At 53.8% G+C, this 15,000-nt stretch overlaps 3 protein-coding genes across 6 annotated transcripts in view; all 3 read left to right on the forward strand.

Moving 5' to 3' along the window:
• Window positions 1-3,822, forward strand: part of LOC125949159 (zinc finger SWIM domain-containing protein 8 homolog) — a 12,219-nt gene extending 8,397 nt beyond the window's left edge. For all 4 annotated transcript variants that reach the window (XM_049675920.1, XM_049675945.1, XM_049675937.1 and 1 more), the window contains exons 4-6: window positions 1-3,314; window positions 3,394-3,543; window positions 3,621-3,822. The exon at window positions 1-3,314 is cut by the window's left edge and continues 2,703 nt beyond it. In XM_049675920.1, the coding sequence (XP_049531877.1) occupies window positions 1-3,314; window positions 3,394-3,543; window positions 3,621-3,681 (3,525 nt within the window). In that variant the 3' untranslated portion in view covers window positions 3,682-3,822. The remainder of the gene's footprint in view (window positions 3,315-3,393; window positions 3,544-3,620) is intronic.
• LOC125949535 (uncharacterized) overlaps window positions 1-15,000 on the forward strand; it is a 47,915-nt gene that overhangs the window by 3,475 nt on the left and 29,440 nt on the right. The gene's annotated exons all lie outside the window — the stretch shown is intronic.
• On the forward strand, window positions 10,681-14,645 carry LOC125949609 (alanine--glyoxylate aminotransferase 2-like). Its single transcript, XM_049676801.1, has 7 exons — window positions 10,681-11,098; window positions 11,831-11,949; window positions 12,751-12,985; window positions 13,083-13,176; window positions 13,271-13,473; window positions 13,582-13,801; window positions 13,866-14,645. Exons 1-7 carry the CDS (start codon window positions 11,037-11,039, stop codon window positions 14,379-14,381), a joined length of 1,449 nt encoding a protein of 482 aa, XP_049532758.1. The 5' UTR covers window positions 10,681-11,036; the 3' UTR covers window positions 14,382-14,645.

The raw sequence follows: 15,000 nt of genomic DNA on the forward strand, positions 1-15,000 counted from the left end.
CGTCTAGCGGAGGAGATGTTGGCAAATCCGCCAAACCTGATGATCGATCTACCACCGCCGCCGAAAAAGAAGGGCAAAAAGCACAACGTCAACCCCATCTCGCACCAGTTGAGCGTGCTGGCATCGGCCACGTTGTCCAAGTGTGCCTTTCTTTGCACGGTGCTGGCTGAGAACTCGGAGCACTACCATCTAGCATTCCGTGTGTGCATCTTCGGTCTTGAGCTGTGTCGGCCACCGGCCAGTACGAAGCCGCTTGAGGTGAAACTGGCGAACCAGGAGTCCGATCTACTGGCACTGCTCAAGCGGATCCCGCTCGGTGGTGCCGAGCTGCGCATGATCCGCGAGCGGGCCGAGCAGCTACGCGACGGTACGCTGAAGGCGCGTGGCGAAGCCTTGCTCCCGATTATGCTAGCAAGCTTCATCTTCGATGCGTTGGTGATGCCATCGGTGGTTGGCCGCGAAAACCGTATGAAGGTGATGAGCAGCCCGCACCGGCTGCCGACGGACGAAAACCTAGGCTTCGAGGCAGCCGTCGCATCACTGGGACTGAAGGCGAACGTGTCGGAGGCGGAGCATCCTTTGCTGTGTGAAGGCACGCGCCGGCAACGGGGCGACCTGGCGCTTATGCTGCTCGCCTACTACAAGGACGAACCGCGCAAGATCTGTCGCATCATGGAGAAACTGCTAGACCGTGACATTCACGTACTCATCAAGACACCGCTCATGCCCTCGTACTACTCCAACAATCCGCCGACTCGCAGCCAGACTTCTCAGTTGCTTCGGCTGGACGAGTATGGCGATGGCGGCAATGGAGGAGGACATTCCTATCATCATTTGGCTAGTGGAAGGGGCAATGGTGGCGGTGGTAGTAGTAGTAGCGCTGGCAGTGGCGATCAGCCAGCATCATCTGGTACTGGTGGCGCAGGCAGCTACATGCTCGGGCAGCCAGACTACCCGCTAGCCAGCAACAGTCGTCCACAGAGCAGCACCAGTGCCGAGGCAGCCGAGCTTAACCTTAGTGGACTCAGTATTAGTGGCAGTAATGCTCCTGCCGCCAACGCCTCCTCTTCTTCCTCAGCGAACGTGCTGCCACCAACGACGGCCACCCAACAGAGCCAGGCCGGCCAAACCAGCACCACGACCAGTACTAGCACGTCGACCGGTGGCACTGCGTCAGGTGTAACTCCATCATCGACCGGCACATCGTCGGGTGCTGTTACGACGACACGGTCGAAAGACTCACGCTACAAGGGCAAGCGGGCGTACCCGTCCATCCCGAATCAGCCATCTGAGGCGAGCGCACACTTCATGTTCGAGCTCGCCAAAAACGTATTGACGAAGGCAGGCGGTACATCGTCGACCTCGTTGTTTACACAGGCATCCACCAGCCAGAATCATCAGGGCCCGCATCGTGGTCTACACATGTGCGCCTTTCAGCTCGGTCTGTACGCGCTCGGACTGCACAACTGCGTTAGCTCCAACTGGTTGTCCCGCACCTACTCATCGCACGTGTCCTGGATCATCGGACAGGCGATGGACATCGGGGCACCGGCGATCTCCTTTCTTATCGACACATGGGAGGGTCACTTAACGCCACCTGAGGCAGCTGGCATGGCTGATCGGGCGTCATCGCGCGGTTGGGACAGCAACATGGTGAATCCAGCGGCCGAGCTAGCTCTGTCCGTCTTACCGCACGCGGCCGCCCTCAACCCGAACGAGATCCAGCGTGCAATTCTGCAGTGCAAAGAGCAGAGCGAGCGGATGCTCGAACGAGCCTGCATCACGGTTGAGAACGCGGCCAAAGGTGGTGGGGTGTATCCGGAGGTATTGTTTCAGGTGTCACGCTACTGGTACGATCTGTTTCTGCGCAACACGCCCGGCGGCGAGCTGGATCCTCCGCCCGATGATCAACACCACGATCACTTCAATGTCAACTTCATGGCACTGATGGATGCCGGTGAACTGTCCGGACAGGGCCAGCAGCAACAGCAGCAACAGGGTATTGTACCACAAGCGCCACCTCAACAGCAACAGCAACAACCACCTGGCACAGGACCGCCGCCGCAACCGCCGGTTGTTGTAGGTCAACCTGCACCACCGGCACAACCGTATCAGGCGGGTGTAGCTGCCCTGGCACCAATCGGTCTCTCCCCGTACGGTTACGCCTATCCGCAGGGCACGCTATACCATCAGAGCCATCTCGCATATCCGGCGGCTGCTGCTGCAGCTGTCGCGGCAGCAGCCAACGCTGCCAAGCAGCAAATGCACCCGATGTACCTCTCGACACCGCCACAATTCCAGTATCCGCCACCTGCGCCACCGCATCCTGGATCGGGACACGCAGGTCAACCACAGGGAATGGGACCACCTGGAGTACCCCAGGGCGGTGGCCCCCAGCCGCCACAGCAACAACAGCCGCAGCAATCAGCTGTCGGTGGCTACCAGCAGCAGCAACAGCCGCTAGGACCCCCAGGCCCATACCAACTAATGCAATCATTACAGCCAGGGCCGCCACCACCACTGCAGGGTTACGGGACGCCGTCCTTGCAGTATCCCGTACCCGTTGGCGCCGGACCTCCTTCGCAGTTCTATGGTCCGGGAGGTCCTCAGGCTCCGCAGCCGGGGCCACCACAGTCTCAGCAGCATCCTGGAGTAGGAGGCCCTGGTCCCGTACCGCCACAGCAACAACAGCTCGTCAGTGGTGCCGGTCCGCAAGGAGTAGTACCCGGTGGCTGTGGCCAACCGCAAGCTTCGCCGCAACAACCGCAGCCCATGGGTGGCCCGGGCGGTATGCGACCACAGTCACTTCCATCATTACCGGGTGCTGGAATTCCACCACCATACGGTCCATCCTCGTTTCCACTCGGCCCACACCCACCTCAAAGCAGCGGTGGCGTTGGTACCGGTGGATCCTCGGTCAGCTCCGGTGGTACCAGTGGTGGTCAGGTGCGCGCCCGTCATCCCCATCAGTTCACAGCGACCCAACTACGCTATCTGCTAGCAACCTACAACGCGGGCATGCTCGCGCTCGAAACGCTCGCCCGCCGCGTGCACGATGATCGACCGCAAGCGAAGTACGCTCGCAATCCACCGTACGGTGAAGACGTCAAATGGCTGCTCGGTATCTCCAAGAAGCTTGGCACCCAGTACCTACATCAGTTTTGCATCTGCGTCGTCAATTCAATCGTTAGCCCGTTCGTGCTACACGAGGTCGCCATCGACTCAGCGCTCTATCTCGCCCGCAACAATCCGGCCCTCGTGATGCAGCATCTGCGATCGGCATTGACGCCGTTGATGAACAAGTGTCAAAACATGTAAGTACGGGGTGTTAGCGAGCGGGGCCGTATGGTGTAATGTAATGTAACAACTTTCTGCTTCCCATTGCACTACCAGGTACTTCCAGTGCATTCACCAGAAGCTCTATCACCTGACGGTACAGGATTATGAGGACTTTACCAGCACGATTCTATCGGCCCGAAACGCATTTACGATCACGCCTGAGGGTAGCGCTCAGTTTAAAGATTGGTTGCAATCGATCAAGCGGTACGTTAATAACAATCATGCAAGCGATCATGCATGCTTTTATCTTGTTAAATATATTTCCTTTCCATCCTTCTCAGGTCAAAATCTTGCAAGAAGGAGCTGTGGACGCAGATCAATGCAGCGCTCAACTCCAAATGACAAAGACTCGACTCGATCGGTGCGGAGCTGAACCTCGTCCTGGCAGCCACAACGTCCACTAGTAACCCCAGCGCAACTGCCGCTGCCGCATCTACCACCGCTAGCAATGGCGCCAGTAGTAGTAGCAACGAGTGTACCGGTGCTAGCCATGGATCCACTACTCATCCGCTGAGCGGACACCACCTACTCAGCTCCGCGCAGAAAGCGAGTGAACATCAACATCATCATCATCATCATCATAGTCATAGTCATAGTTCGGTGGGTGGTATCGGTGTTGGTACTGGTGGTAATACTCACCGCACACCATCTTGTGAGATCAGCAGCGGTTCCTGCTCTACCGGAGGACTTCTCTCAGCGCATAACCACCACCATCCGCATGTGTTCGAAAAAGCACCAGCCCAACTACCATCAACAACGTTATCATCCGCTTCCTCGGGCTCCTGCTCCTCCTCTTCCTCCACTGTCGCATCAACATCATCTTCCACAACGGTATTAAAGGCCTGCCAACGGTTGGCACCGGTCGAGGAGGAGCGAAAGCATAGCGTGAAGAATCACCACAACGGCGGCGGAACACAGCTAATATCGCAGCAGTCAGCCAGCGCTATTAATGCTACAGGAGGTGATGCCGTATCTTCCTCATCGCTTACGGTTAGCAGCAATAGTATCTCCTCGTTACCAGGTCAGTCTGGAAGCTCGGCTGCAATCGGCCACAAAACAGCGCAACAAACTTCAAAGTCAGCACCGCACCACAAGTTGGCACCAGCGCAGGGCTGTGCACAGCGCATGGAAGCGGAACAAGCAGTGACGGTCGAGAAGTTACTAGTCCAGCCAACCGGTGGTGTGAGCCATACCGTGTGCCCTACGGGTTTGCACGTCTCACTACCACCCACAACCAGCGCGTCATCGAAGACTGGATGTAGTGCCAGTAAGTGTGTGAGCACGGTTCGGCCGCATAATCAACAGCGTGGTGTAAGGCGAAGCGCTTCTCTCAACTGCAACAGCCAGCAGCAGCAACAGCCTCTTCAGGAGACCGTCTCAGAGGTTGGGAGGCATCCAATTGAGGAGGGTGACGGTATCGGTGGTAACGCCGCTACTAACGGCGATAGTTACAATCACAACCTGCCTGCGTCTCAAGAGCAGCTACCACCATCAGCAACATCGAAACAGAAGCCAAAACAAAAGCATTCGAAACAGTTAGTCGCTACAACTGGTGGTGATGTGGCCGGCGCGAGCCACTATTCACAGTTGGGCGCTACACCAGCGCCGGCAGTGGCTGTACCGAACAAATTGCCCTCGATGATGGCACAGCAGTCTCAGTATCCGCAGTCGGTGAAACCGGCGAGCATGGTGGCAAAACCCGATCCTATCGCACCATCTATTACTACTCCCTCACAAGGACTGTCACAGGTTCATCATGGTCAGCTGCAGCAGCAACAACAGCATGCTCATCACCACCAGCACTCTCTTGGTCCTCACACGACGATTTCCAATGCTACTGGATACGGTCTCGCACCGGGTCAACTTCAGCAGCTGCAACGGCCAGCTCCACATCTCCAGCAACATCGACATCATCCGCAGCAACAGCAGCCTCCAGTGACCTCGACAATGGCATCAGCGATCCCTTCTTTAAACTCACATCCGCACCATCTTCACCAACAGCAGCAGCATTTGCATCAGCTGAATAAGCAGCAACCATGCCAACCATTAACGCCGGTTGCACCTCCGCCTTCTCATCACCACCATCAGCAACAACAGCAGCAGCATTTACGTCAACTACAGCAACTCCACCAATTGCAGCAACAGCAGCAACAGCAGCAACAGCAGCATCATCAACACCAGCATCAACACTATCACCAACATCAACACCAGCATCATCATCATCATTTGCTGCATCAGCAACAGCAGCAGCAGCCGCCCTCGCATCATCATTTACATCAGCATCACCACCAGCAACCGCCGCCACAGGCACAGCAACAGTACCATCAATCGGGGCATGTTCATGGACCACAACAGCCACCACCGCAAACGTCCACTACTGCGGCGTCCACGGTCACCGGTGCTGCACCCGCACACCAGCAGCAGCAGAGCATCAACCTGAATGTCAACCACCACGTCATCTCTGCGCCGATCGTGGTCGACTTTTCCAACATGACGGTTAACTGTGTCCAATTACAGGAAGCATCCCAGCATCCGAATCCGATCGCGGCCGCAGCTGCCGCAATGGCTGCCGGCTACGGGGCGGCGGCAGCCGCCGCTGCCTCGGTACCCTCGACCATTGGTCGCATTGCCAAGTAGAAGTCAGTAGCGTAGTTGACACACGAACAAACATGGGGTTTAGGGTTTTCAAGTTTCAGAAGAAAGCAGAGAGAGAAAAGTGCGAAGGTAAAACTTTAGAGTTGGAAGCCGTTGCTAGCAAGTATAACATAAGGTGTGCATGTGTTTGTGTGTGCGTTTGTTAATGTGCCGAGCTTTCAGCTAACGGCTGCTAACTTACTATTACTAGATTAATTTCGGTTTGCCGTTGTTAACAAAACGTGGTCACAAGGCAACCGAGACCTCGGTCAATCTCAGCTTTAGCTATCTTTACCTCCAATTCACTCACCGCGATTTCGTGTTCCGTACTCGTGCTCTCTGCACAGTATCAACAAAGCACGGCACGGTGTGCGTCTGTGGAGTTGTTTATAATTTCAATTCTCCTCTCCATCGCCACCTCCTTTAGTCCTCAAAGTTCCCCTCGATTCTGTCGATTCCTGGTCTCTTCCTCCTCCATGATGGTGTTCATTTACTTTATAGGATAAACACTAAGTTACATGCTAGCCTTATTGTAATGCTAATCTTTCTTTTCCCACCCACAGTACTACCATTATACATTGCCACTGTAGCAGCGAAAGTTGGATTTCGTGTTGTATAGTAGGAAGAAGAAAAAAAAGGCACGGAAAGAGGAGATTCCAATCGTCTAGATGAGACGAGCGGTTGCTATATTTCTACTTTTTAATAGACGTTAGCAGGAGACGAGTCACAGACGAATTGTTGTTTGTGGTTATTCTGGTGATTTTCTTTTTTCTTTCTTTGGAATACCTTTGAAAATTGTTTGTGCGGTCGTGTCTGGTATTGCGCGAGACTTATGAAGAATAGTTTGCAAAGGGATGTAGAGACCGAAAGAAAAAAGGATTGTAAGGATTGAGTTAGCAAGAGAGCAGAATGTCGCGCACACTCGAAGAAATTTGTATAGATCTCATTTGGATTAACAATGAATTTTCGGAATAACGTGAAAGCCTGCAGTAGCGCGGTGCACGGAACGATAGATGGCGATTTTAGCGTTTAAGATATAAGGTAATAAGATACGGTTATGATGCTGCATAATAATACAAGCGCCATTTTTCTTCGCAATGGGTGATGAAAGGGGAGGGTGGGATTGCGATTCCGGGTGATTTCTGCCGCTTTCATTTCTTCATGCGTAAAAGTGTCCCTAAGCTTGGTTTGTATTTGTGCCTACCAGGGTGAGTAAGGATGCGACTACAAAACAAAAATTTAAATGGTGTCCTTCACCTTCAAACCTCCATCAACCCCACCCCTTTTTCTCTTTCTCTCTATCTCTCTCTCTCTCTCCCTCTCTGTCTCTCGGATCGTTTCGTTTACATGAATGGATTTTGGCAACATAGCCGTAAATGATTAGTAAATTGCAGGAAATTGTTTTAGGAACGAAATACATAGAGTAAATTATGACTCTGCTCCGGCCTGACAACCACGGTTGGTGGGCAGCGCTGCACAGCGTCTAATATGAGGAAGTGGAGTAGGTGTATCTGTTTTCGAACGATCGCAGTAAGCGCATACGCCACAAACGAATAAAAGGGTTTTTTTTATCAGGAAACCCGCAAATCAATGATGACACACGATAAGGAAAAATAGATGCCTAGAATGACAGTGTGTGTTTGTGCGAGCGAGCGAGAGACAGAGAGAGAGAGAGAAAGAGAGAGAGAGAGAGAGACAGAGAGAAAAAAAAGAAAGAAAAAGAGAGGGCACCAGCGAAGGAGCTTAAGACGGTGGTATGGATCACCATACTTTCCTGCCCCACCCTAATCGAACCAGTCGAGTTGCCAATGTTACGATTAGGAACCAAGCTTGTAACAGTGCTGATAGGCTTTTGTGGCAAAAATAATAAAAAAAGAACAAGTAAACCAGGAACGCCGACAAAAGTGATTTCAATATTCACAAAACGTCCCAAGCGAGAGAGCAGTGCACGACGATTACAGATGCGTTCTGCATCTCGCGAATAGGTGCACCATGATGGCATTGAAATCAAATCAAAATCGTGCTTTAGCAATGCGTTGTAAAGGAGGAGAGGGGGAGGGGGGGGGGGGGGCGTTAGGGTAACGAAACACGATTTTGTAATCAAACCTGATCATTTCGCGCGGACGGTGGTGGAGGCTCAACGGAGGGGAAACACGCACACAGCACGCACTACTCGTTGTAGCCTGTAGTGAGCGGAAGCGCGCGTTTAGACGTGGAAGACAAGACACGTTCAATGAATACGGTTTGTAAGTGGTAGAGGTAGGCCAGCCGGGGGGGGGGAGTTGAGGCGTTAGACATTAAATAAAACCATGTTGCGTTAAGTGAGCGTGCTACTAAGGTATGCTCCCACTCTCCCGTGCACATATCTCATCCTCGGTAAGATGAATGCGAAATTATATAAATGAAAATAAACGATGCGGCAAATCTGTCGGACTTACTCACGCACAACATTATCATAAACCGTCATCTGCACATACGCACACGCGTGCACACGTTCCAGTGGCGAATTGTTGTACATTATTTAAAGTAGCCATGGCGCGGAGAGAGAGAGAGAACGAAAGAGAGAGAGAAAGAGAGAAAGAAAGAAAGTATCGCGGCTTGTTTCGAATGCTTTACTTATGAGAATGATGAAACATACCTCTTTTTAAGAAACAAGACAAAAACATATGCAACACATAAAACAATAAAACAGAGATTGGACAGAGTTCTGCTAACGCACATGGGTAAAGCTAGCATTGTTGATTAATATCCTCCCAGCCTGGAGCGTTGTCATGAACTTTTAGGCCTCAGCAGAAGGTGCAATCCAGCAGCAACTTTCGCTCAAATTCATGCTCACTCAGTGATGCTGTGTAGCTAAAGTGGAAAAAGGCGCGCGATCGAGACAAAGTCCAGAGTGAGTGTCACACACACACACAGCACATGCAGATGCACATGAGGAAAGTAGGAGCAAAAAATGCCCTCTCCACTGTCCCCTCCCTCTCATCAACCATCATCTCCCCTCGGAGCCCTCTCGATTGGGGATGATGCGCGGGAATGTGGTAGGAGCACGTGGTGTGGGAAGCAGCAGGAAAAGCATGCCGCTGAGCATAAATATATATGTATATCTATAGAGAGGTGAACATATATAGACATAGATATATATATATGACATAATAAAGAGATCGAAACTGGCGTCGGTCACGTCGGTTGAAGTGAGTGAAATCATCAGCCGCGTTGAATGGAATGCAATGCAAGTAATCACGAAATCGCACGAACGAGCGCACGCGAAAACCCTGCTAGAACACCGGCGCGGTCGCACAGGTAGGTGTGAGATGGTGGGGAAGGTGGTGGTGATCAAAACTAGTGTCGCGTACGTTCAATACGCGCCCAATTGCAACAGCGCGCTCCGTATACGCCGTAGTCTCTCCACGCTAAGAACGCACGCCTGCAGCTTCATTTGCGCGCTTTTGGAAGGGAGGGAGGGAGGGAGGGAGGGAAAGCCACAGGTTAAAGTGCCTTAACGCCATCATTAGACGTCCGTTGACCTGCCCCACTCGCTCTTTTTCTCTCTCTCTCTCTCTCTCTGTGATATTTCTGCGGTGTACACTACACGCGTTGCTTTGGTCAGCCCCGCACCATACGCTAGAAGCGGCGCTTTCAATCCCGCCAAATTTCAAAGGCGAGTGGCGCTTGGCTGCTTATCACTCTCAAAAAATATCGTCCCCTTATAGGTCGACGCAGCACAGAGACATATGTCCTCGCCGCCGCCTTTACTTGCGCTTCTGTGCGTATGTGTGTGTATGCGAGCGTTGTAATCTGCTTTACACTAAAAAAAAAAACCCCAGAGGGCTTGCTTCTTAAGCTTTGCTCCAGCAATAACAAATCTGTTTGTCCGCCACGGTGGTGTTTGGGTGTCCGCCGCCGGCACTGGCACGCACTGGCACCCGGAGGACCATCAATTGGCCGGTCCGGGCGCTCTGTTGACGACGATGACGACCGCAGGCGACGGTTTTACTGCAATTGTCGCTGACACGCTCGCTCTGTGGGGCACAGGATGTCGGACGGACGGACAACAACCTGGCAGGCAGGCGAATGCGCCACCGGATTGATTTATTGCGCAGCGTTGCTTTGGTTTGGTTGGTTGGTTATTGTTGTGAAGGCGACGACGGAGGCAACACGGATCATGATGAACAGGATGATTATGATGATGATCGCGCACACTTAAGCTAGGTAAATAAAGGCATCCAACAGCAGACGCCATGGCGAAGCGGCGTACGTTCTGATGGTGGACAGGTAAGTGGTTCTAAGCGCTCGATTAGGGGACTCCAGCAGGGAAGGCTCAGCAGTGCATGAGCCTTTTCTGCTTCTCCTCCTTCTCCTCCTTCTCTTACGAGTCCTTGCAACACAAGCTCAACGCTCTTCCACTACGGCTACAGGTCGAATGTAGAACTGAGTTAAAAAAAAGTATAGAAAAAAAAAAGAGAGAGAGAGAGAGAGAGAGAGAGAGAGAAAGGGAGAGAAACAAGTGCATGAGCGTGATAAGCTGCAACACTCGGTGGCTCGTCAGCGTGCCATCAGAGCGAGAGGAACGATCTTTTCATTCCGCAGAGATAGAGAGAACGAGAGAGAAAGCAAGAGAGTGAGAGAGAGAGGGGCACTAAAGTGGAGCAGCGGCGGCGCTTGCGAGCTTGCTGCCTGTCGGTCGGTCGGTCGGTTGGTCTGCCTGCCTGCCTGCCGCCTGGGTGCTGAGCGGTACAAATAGCGGTTGGGGTGCTCGCTATTGCCTCAGTTTGACTCCGTTGTCTGCTCTCTGCTTGTCATCCCGGTGGCAGCAAAACCACGCCAAACGCCACGGCGCGCACACCTGGCACCTGGCCCCACCCCCCCACCCCCACCGTCCTCGTTCGCGTCCGCATCGTCGCCTCCACCCGATCCTGCATCCGTCCGTGGCTTTGCGTGCGCGTTGAGCTTTAGCCCCGTTGTCCGTGCAACACGCGCGTGTGTGTGTGTGTGTGGTGTGTGCGGAAGTGAAGTAGTGTGCCCCGAGTGACCAGTGACCATCTCGAACCATCCGGCGCAAGGATATGGATGCACGCGAGGATATGCCGAAGGCGGACACCATTGCGCTGCGCAACAAGCACATCGGGTAGGTTCTCATCTCTCTATCATTCTCTCTGTACCAATCCTGCCACCCCTCCTTCCTCCCCCTCCGTCAAAGCCAAGGTTACGCGCGGGTGTATCCTCGGCCAGCCAGGGTCACACACACAGCGAGCCAACAGCTGTTGGTGCTGCTGCTGCTGTACTCCCACGACACACGCCAACTGTTTTGGGCGTTATTTTTAGCATGGCCGACCCTCGCCAGTAGACGAGGAGATACAAAGAGAGAGAGAGAGAGATAAAAGGTCAGCCACAGTCTCGTCCTGCTGCTGCTGCTGCTGCTGCTGTTGTTGTTGCTGCTGCTGGTGTGGTGTCGCTTGCCTGATGCTTGATTGTTGTTTGCTTCGTATTCTCGTCATGAAAAAAAAAACAGCCTGACTTCTTTAAGGGGAGGGTGGGCCACGTGCCGTTGGTACTACTTCCCAAGAAGTGTCTACTAGCGCGTCCAAGGTCAACAAGACGCCCAAATGGTGTACTGCATTGCTGCTGGGACGATGGACAGGCCCCTAGCAGTATAGCAGCAGCAGCAGCAGCAGTAGCAGTAGCAGTCCTAGTAGTAGTAGTAGTAGTAGTACTAGTAATAGTAGGTCAACTGCATCGTCATCGCGCGAGCAAACGATCGATCGACGATACCGTGTTGCTAATCGATTCTAACACCGAACCCTCCCGCTCCCCTGCATCTGACGCCCTCAAACAACGCCATCTTCTTACGCTCTTCCAGCAAGTCCTGCCAGCTGTTCTACCGGGCCGATCCACTGAAGATAGTGCGCGGCCAGGGCCAGTACATGTACGACGAGCAGGGTGCCCGCTACCTCGACTGCATCAACAATGTCGCTCACGGTAAGTGACGTCACGCCGCCGCCGCCGGATGACAGGATGGAATGGGATGGGATGGATGCGTATGCGGCTGGGACTGGGGTGACTGGACGACGATGATGATGACAGAGCACGATTTGTGCACGTGCTGCCGGCTGACCGAAGCCGGTTCTGGTCACGCTACCACACTTGACGCTCCTAGCACCCCGCTACTCAGTCCCGAAAGAGGAGAGGGGGTGTGGCGGGCTGTGTTGTTTAATGATGCAGCAAAACCACTTCAAACACACACACACACACACACACACGCTATACAGCGATGGCCTCGATTTACAAGAGTACCCCAAGAGTGCTGCTGCTGGCGATAGTGGTTGCTACAGTGTCTGACCGATAGCTGACGTCAATGACGGTTATCTATCGTTTCGCCTACCGGTTGCCCTCCCCCCTTCCTAACACCATCAAATGGGATGGGGGGGGGGGTGGAGAGGGGGGGGGGGGAGGTGGTCAAAGAGCGCCCACCGCAGAGACACACGGGGCCAGATAGGCCGGATGCCCTTTTTTCGGGGAGGTCGAGCAGGTCTAGGCGATAATGCGAGATCCCCGGGGGCAGGCGCAAGCGATTTATCAGCGAGTCTATTGAACAGTCGCCCTGACAAAAAAAAGGACCCTTAGGAGCATGTCGGGCATTACAGCTCTTACAGACTAAGTGCGGGCCGCAGATAACGAGCCAGACGCGCTATATAGAGGTCGCTGGGTGCTGATGCTTTACCCTCTATTTTCGCTTTCTCACTTTCTCTCTCGCTCTTTCCTTCCGTCTCTTTTTCCTAGTGGGACACTGTCACCCGAAGGTGGTGGAGGCGGGCCGGCGTCAGCTGGCGACGCTATCGACCAACAATCGCTTCCTGCACGATGAGCTGGTCCTGTGCGCCCGGACGCTCGCAGAGAAGATGCCGGGCCGGCTGTCCGTGTGCTATTTCGTTAACTCGGGCTCGGAGGCGAACGATCTGGCGCTGCGGCTCGCCCGCCAGCACACCGGCCGCCATGAGGTCATCACGCTCGACCAGTAAGTACACGCGCTTGGGCATTAAAAACTCCAAATCGAAATCCAAAGTCGTCAATCATCATTGGCTTTTTTTTTTGGTTTTTTTTTGCTACCCCAGCGCCTACCATGGGCACGTGTCCGCCGTGATGGATATCTCGCCGTACAAGTTCAATCAGCCGGGCGGCGACCCCAAACCAGACTTTGTACACGTGGTAAGCATAACTCTCAGTGCGGGCCCTGAATGCGGTGTGCTCGGATCTGCATCTGACCGACTGATTGACTGACAATCCACCCGTGTGTCCGTAGGCACCGTGCCCGGATGTGTACCGTGGTAAGTACCGGGACTGCGACTATCCACCCGGGACGGATCTGGGGGAGCTGTACGCGAGCGAGGTGCAGCGGTTGCTCGAGCGCAGCCCGACCGGCGTGGCCGCCTTCATCGCGGAGAGCCTGCAGAGCTGCGGTGGGCAGATCATTCCACCGCCCAACTACTTCCGGCGCGTCTACGAGTAAGTGTGCACGCTGCTTCACGACATATACACCGACACCACGTAACGTAACGTAACGTACCGTAACCCGTAATGCCTTAACCCCTATTTCTGTGGCTACAACAACAGAGCTGTCAGGGCGGCGGGCGGTGTGACGATCGCGGACGAGGTGCAGGTCGGGTTTGGGCGCATCGGTACGCACTACTGGGCGTTTGAGCCGCATCAGATCATCCCGGACATCGTGACGATCGCCAAACCGATGGGGAACGGCCATCCGGTCGGTGCTGTCGTGACGACACCCGAGATTGCCGAAAGTTTCGCCTCGACCGGCGTCTGCTACTTCAATACGGTATGGTTGCGGCGCTCGTGTGCTCCAATGGGTTGTTTATCTCTTCCCTCCTTCCTCCTTCCAGTACGGTGGTAATCCAGTGTCGTGTGCGATCGCGAACGCGGTGATGCGCGTGATCGACGAAGAGGGGCTGCAGGAGAATGCCCTGCTGGTTGGCCATTACCTGCTCGAACAGTGCCGACAGCTCGCAGCCGAGTACGAGCTGGTGGGTGACGTGCGCGGTACCGGTCTGTTCGTCGGCATCGAGCTGGTAAGCGACCGGCAGCGGCGGGTACCGGCGACGAGCGCAGCCAAAGCGGTGGTGGAGCGCATGAAGACGGTCCACCGGATATTGGTGAGCAGCGACGGGCCGGACGACAATGTGGTCAAGCTGAAGCCGCCGATGGTGTTTACGCGCGAGAATGCGGACGAGTTTCTGGTCGGGTTCCGCGAGTGTCTGGCCCACGTGCAAGGTAGCGAGAAGCACCAGGTGCAGCCACAGTCACAGTCACAACCGGCTAGCCCGGCCATGAAGACGGCTACGATTCGCGTGAACCATCCGCTGGCTCCCGGTGGACTGACTCTCATCAAATCCGCTTAGAATAGGTCGCCTCGTTCGATACGCAGCAGCAACAGCAGAGTATAGGAGGTAGGCGCTTCCGGTGCATGATCGCGGAGAACAACAAGAGAAACAGAGGGAGAACTTATTTGTTTTAAAAATAAGAATGATATCTCCGATAATCAACCTTCTTCCCCCTATCCCTTACCCCATTCATGGGTTCCACTTCAATCCGCTCCACCCCTTCCCAAATTATGCAATTAAACAACTAGAGATGTAGACAGTTACCAGATGAAATCCGCTATTCATTTGTTGTAGGGTGTACTATATGAGAGTACACAGGTGGTGCAGGTTGGCGACCGAACTGTGCTGGCTCCGTATAGAAGCCCTCAAGCTTGCGAGGAAAAGCTTCGGAATTGCTGGACGATGAGCCAAAGCCCCCCGAACGGCAAGCGTAGTAGAAACCTAAACGGCTGTATAAAAGGTAAGGAAGGAGAGGCTGACGAACAGATAACTCCGGGTTGGATTATGTCCTTTCTTGTTCGTTTATTATACCTCGATTAGCACTGTACAACTATAATAGCAGCGTCATTTACACCGCAAACATACTTATTAGCAGGTCGTTATGTCTAGTATTTCCATATATGATGTGCATATATAG

This window comes from Anopheles darlingi, chromosome X (assembly GCF_943734745.1).
Source record: "Anopheles darlingi chromosome X, idAnoDarlMG_H_01, whole genome shotgun sequence".
Classification (NCBI taxonomy): Eukaryota; Metazoa; Arthropoda; class Insecta; order Diptera; family Culicidae; genus Anopheles; species Anopheles darlingi.

Coding starts and splice junctions, on each gene's coding strand:
- LOC125949609 (XM_049676801.1), top strand. CDS start 11,037: ATGGATGCACGCGAGGATATGCCGAAGGCGGACACCATTGCGCTGCGC. Junction 13,177..13,270: donor AACCAGACTTTGTACACGTG/GTAAGCATAACT, acceptor GTGTGTCCGTAG/GCACCGTGCCCGGATGTGTA. Junction 13,802..13,865: donor GCGTCTGCTACTTCAATACG/GTATGGTTGCGG, acceptor TCCTCCTTCCAG/TACGGTGGTAATCCAGTGTC.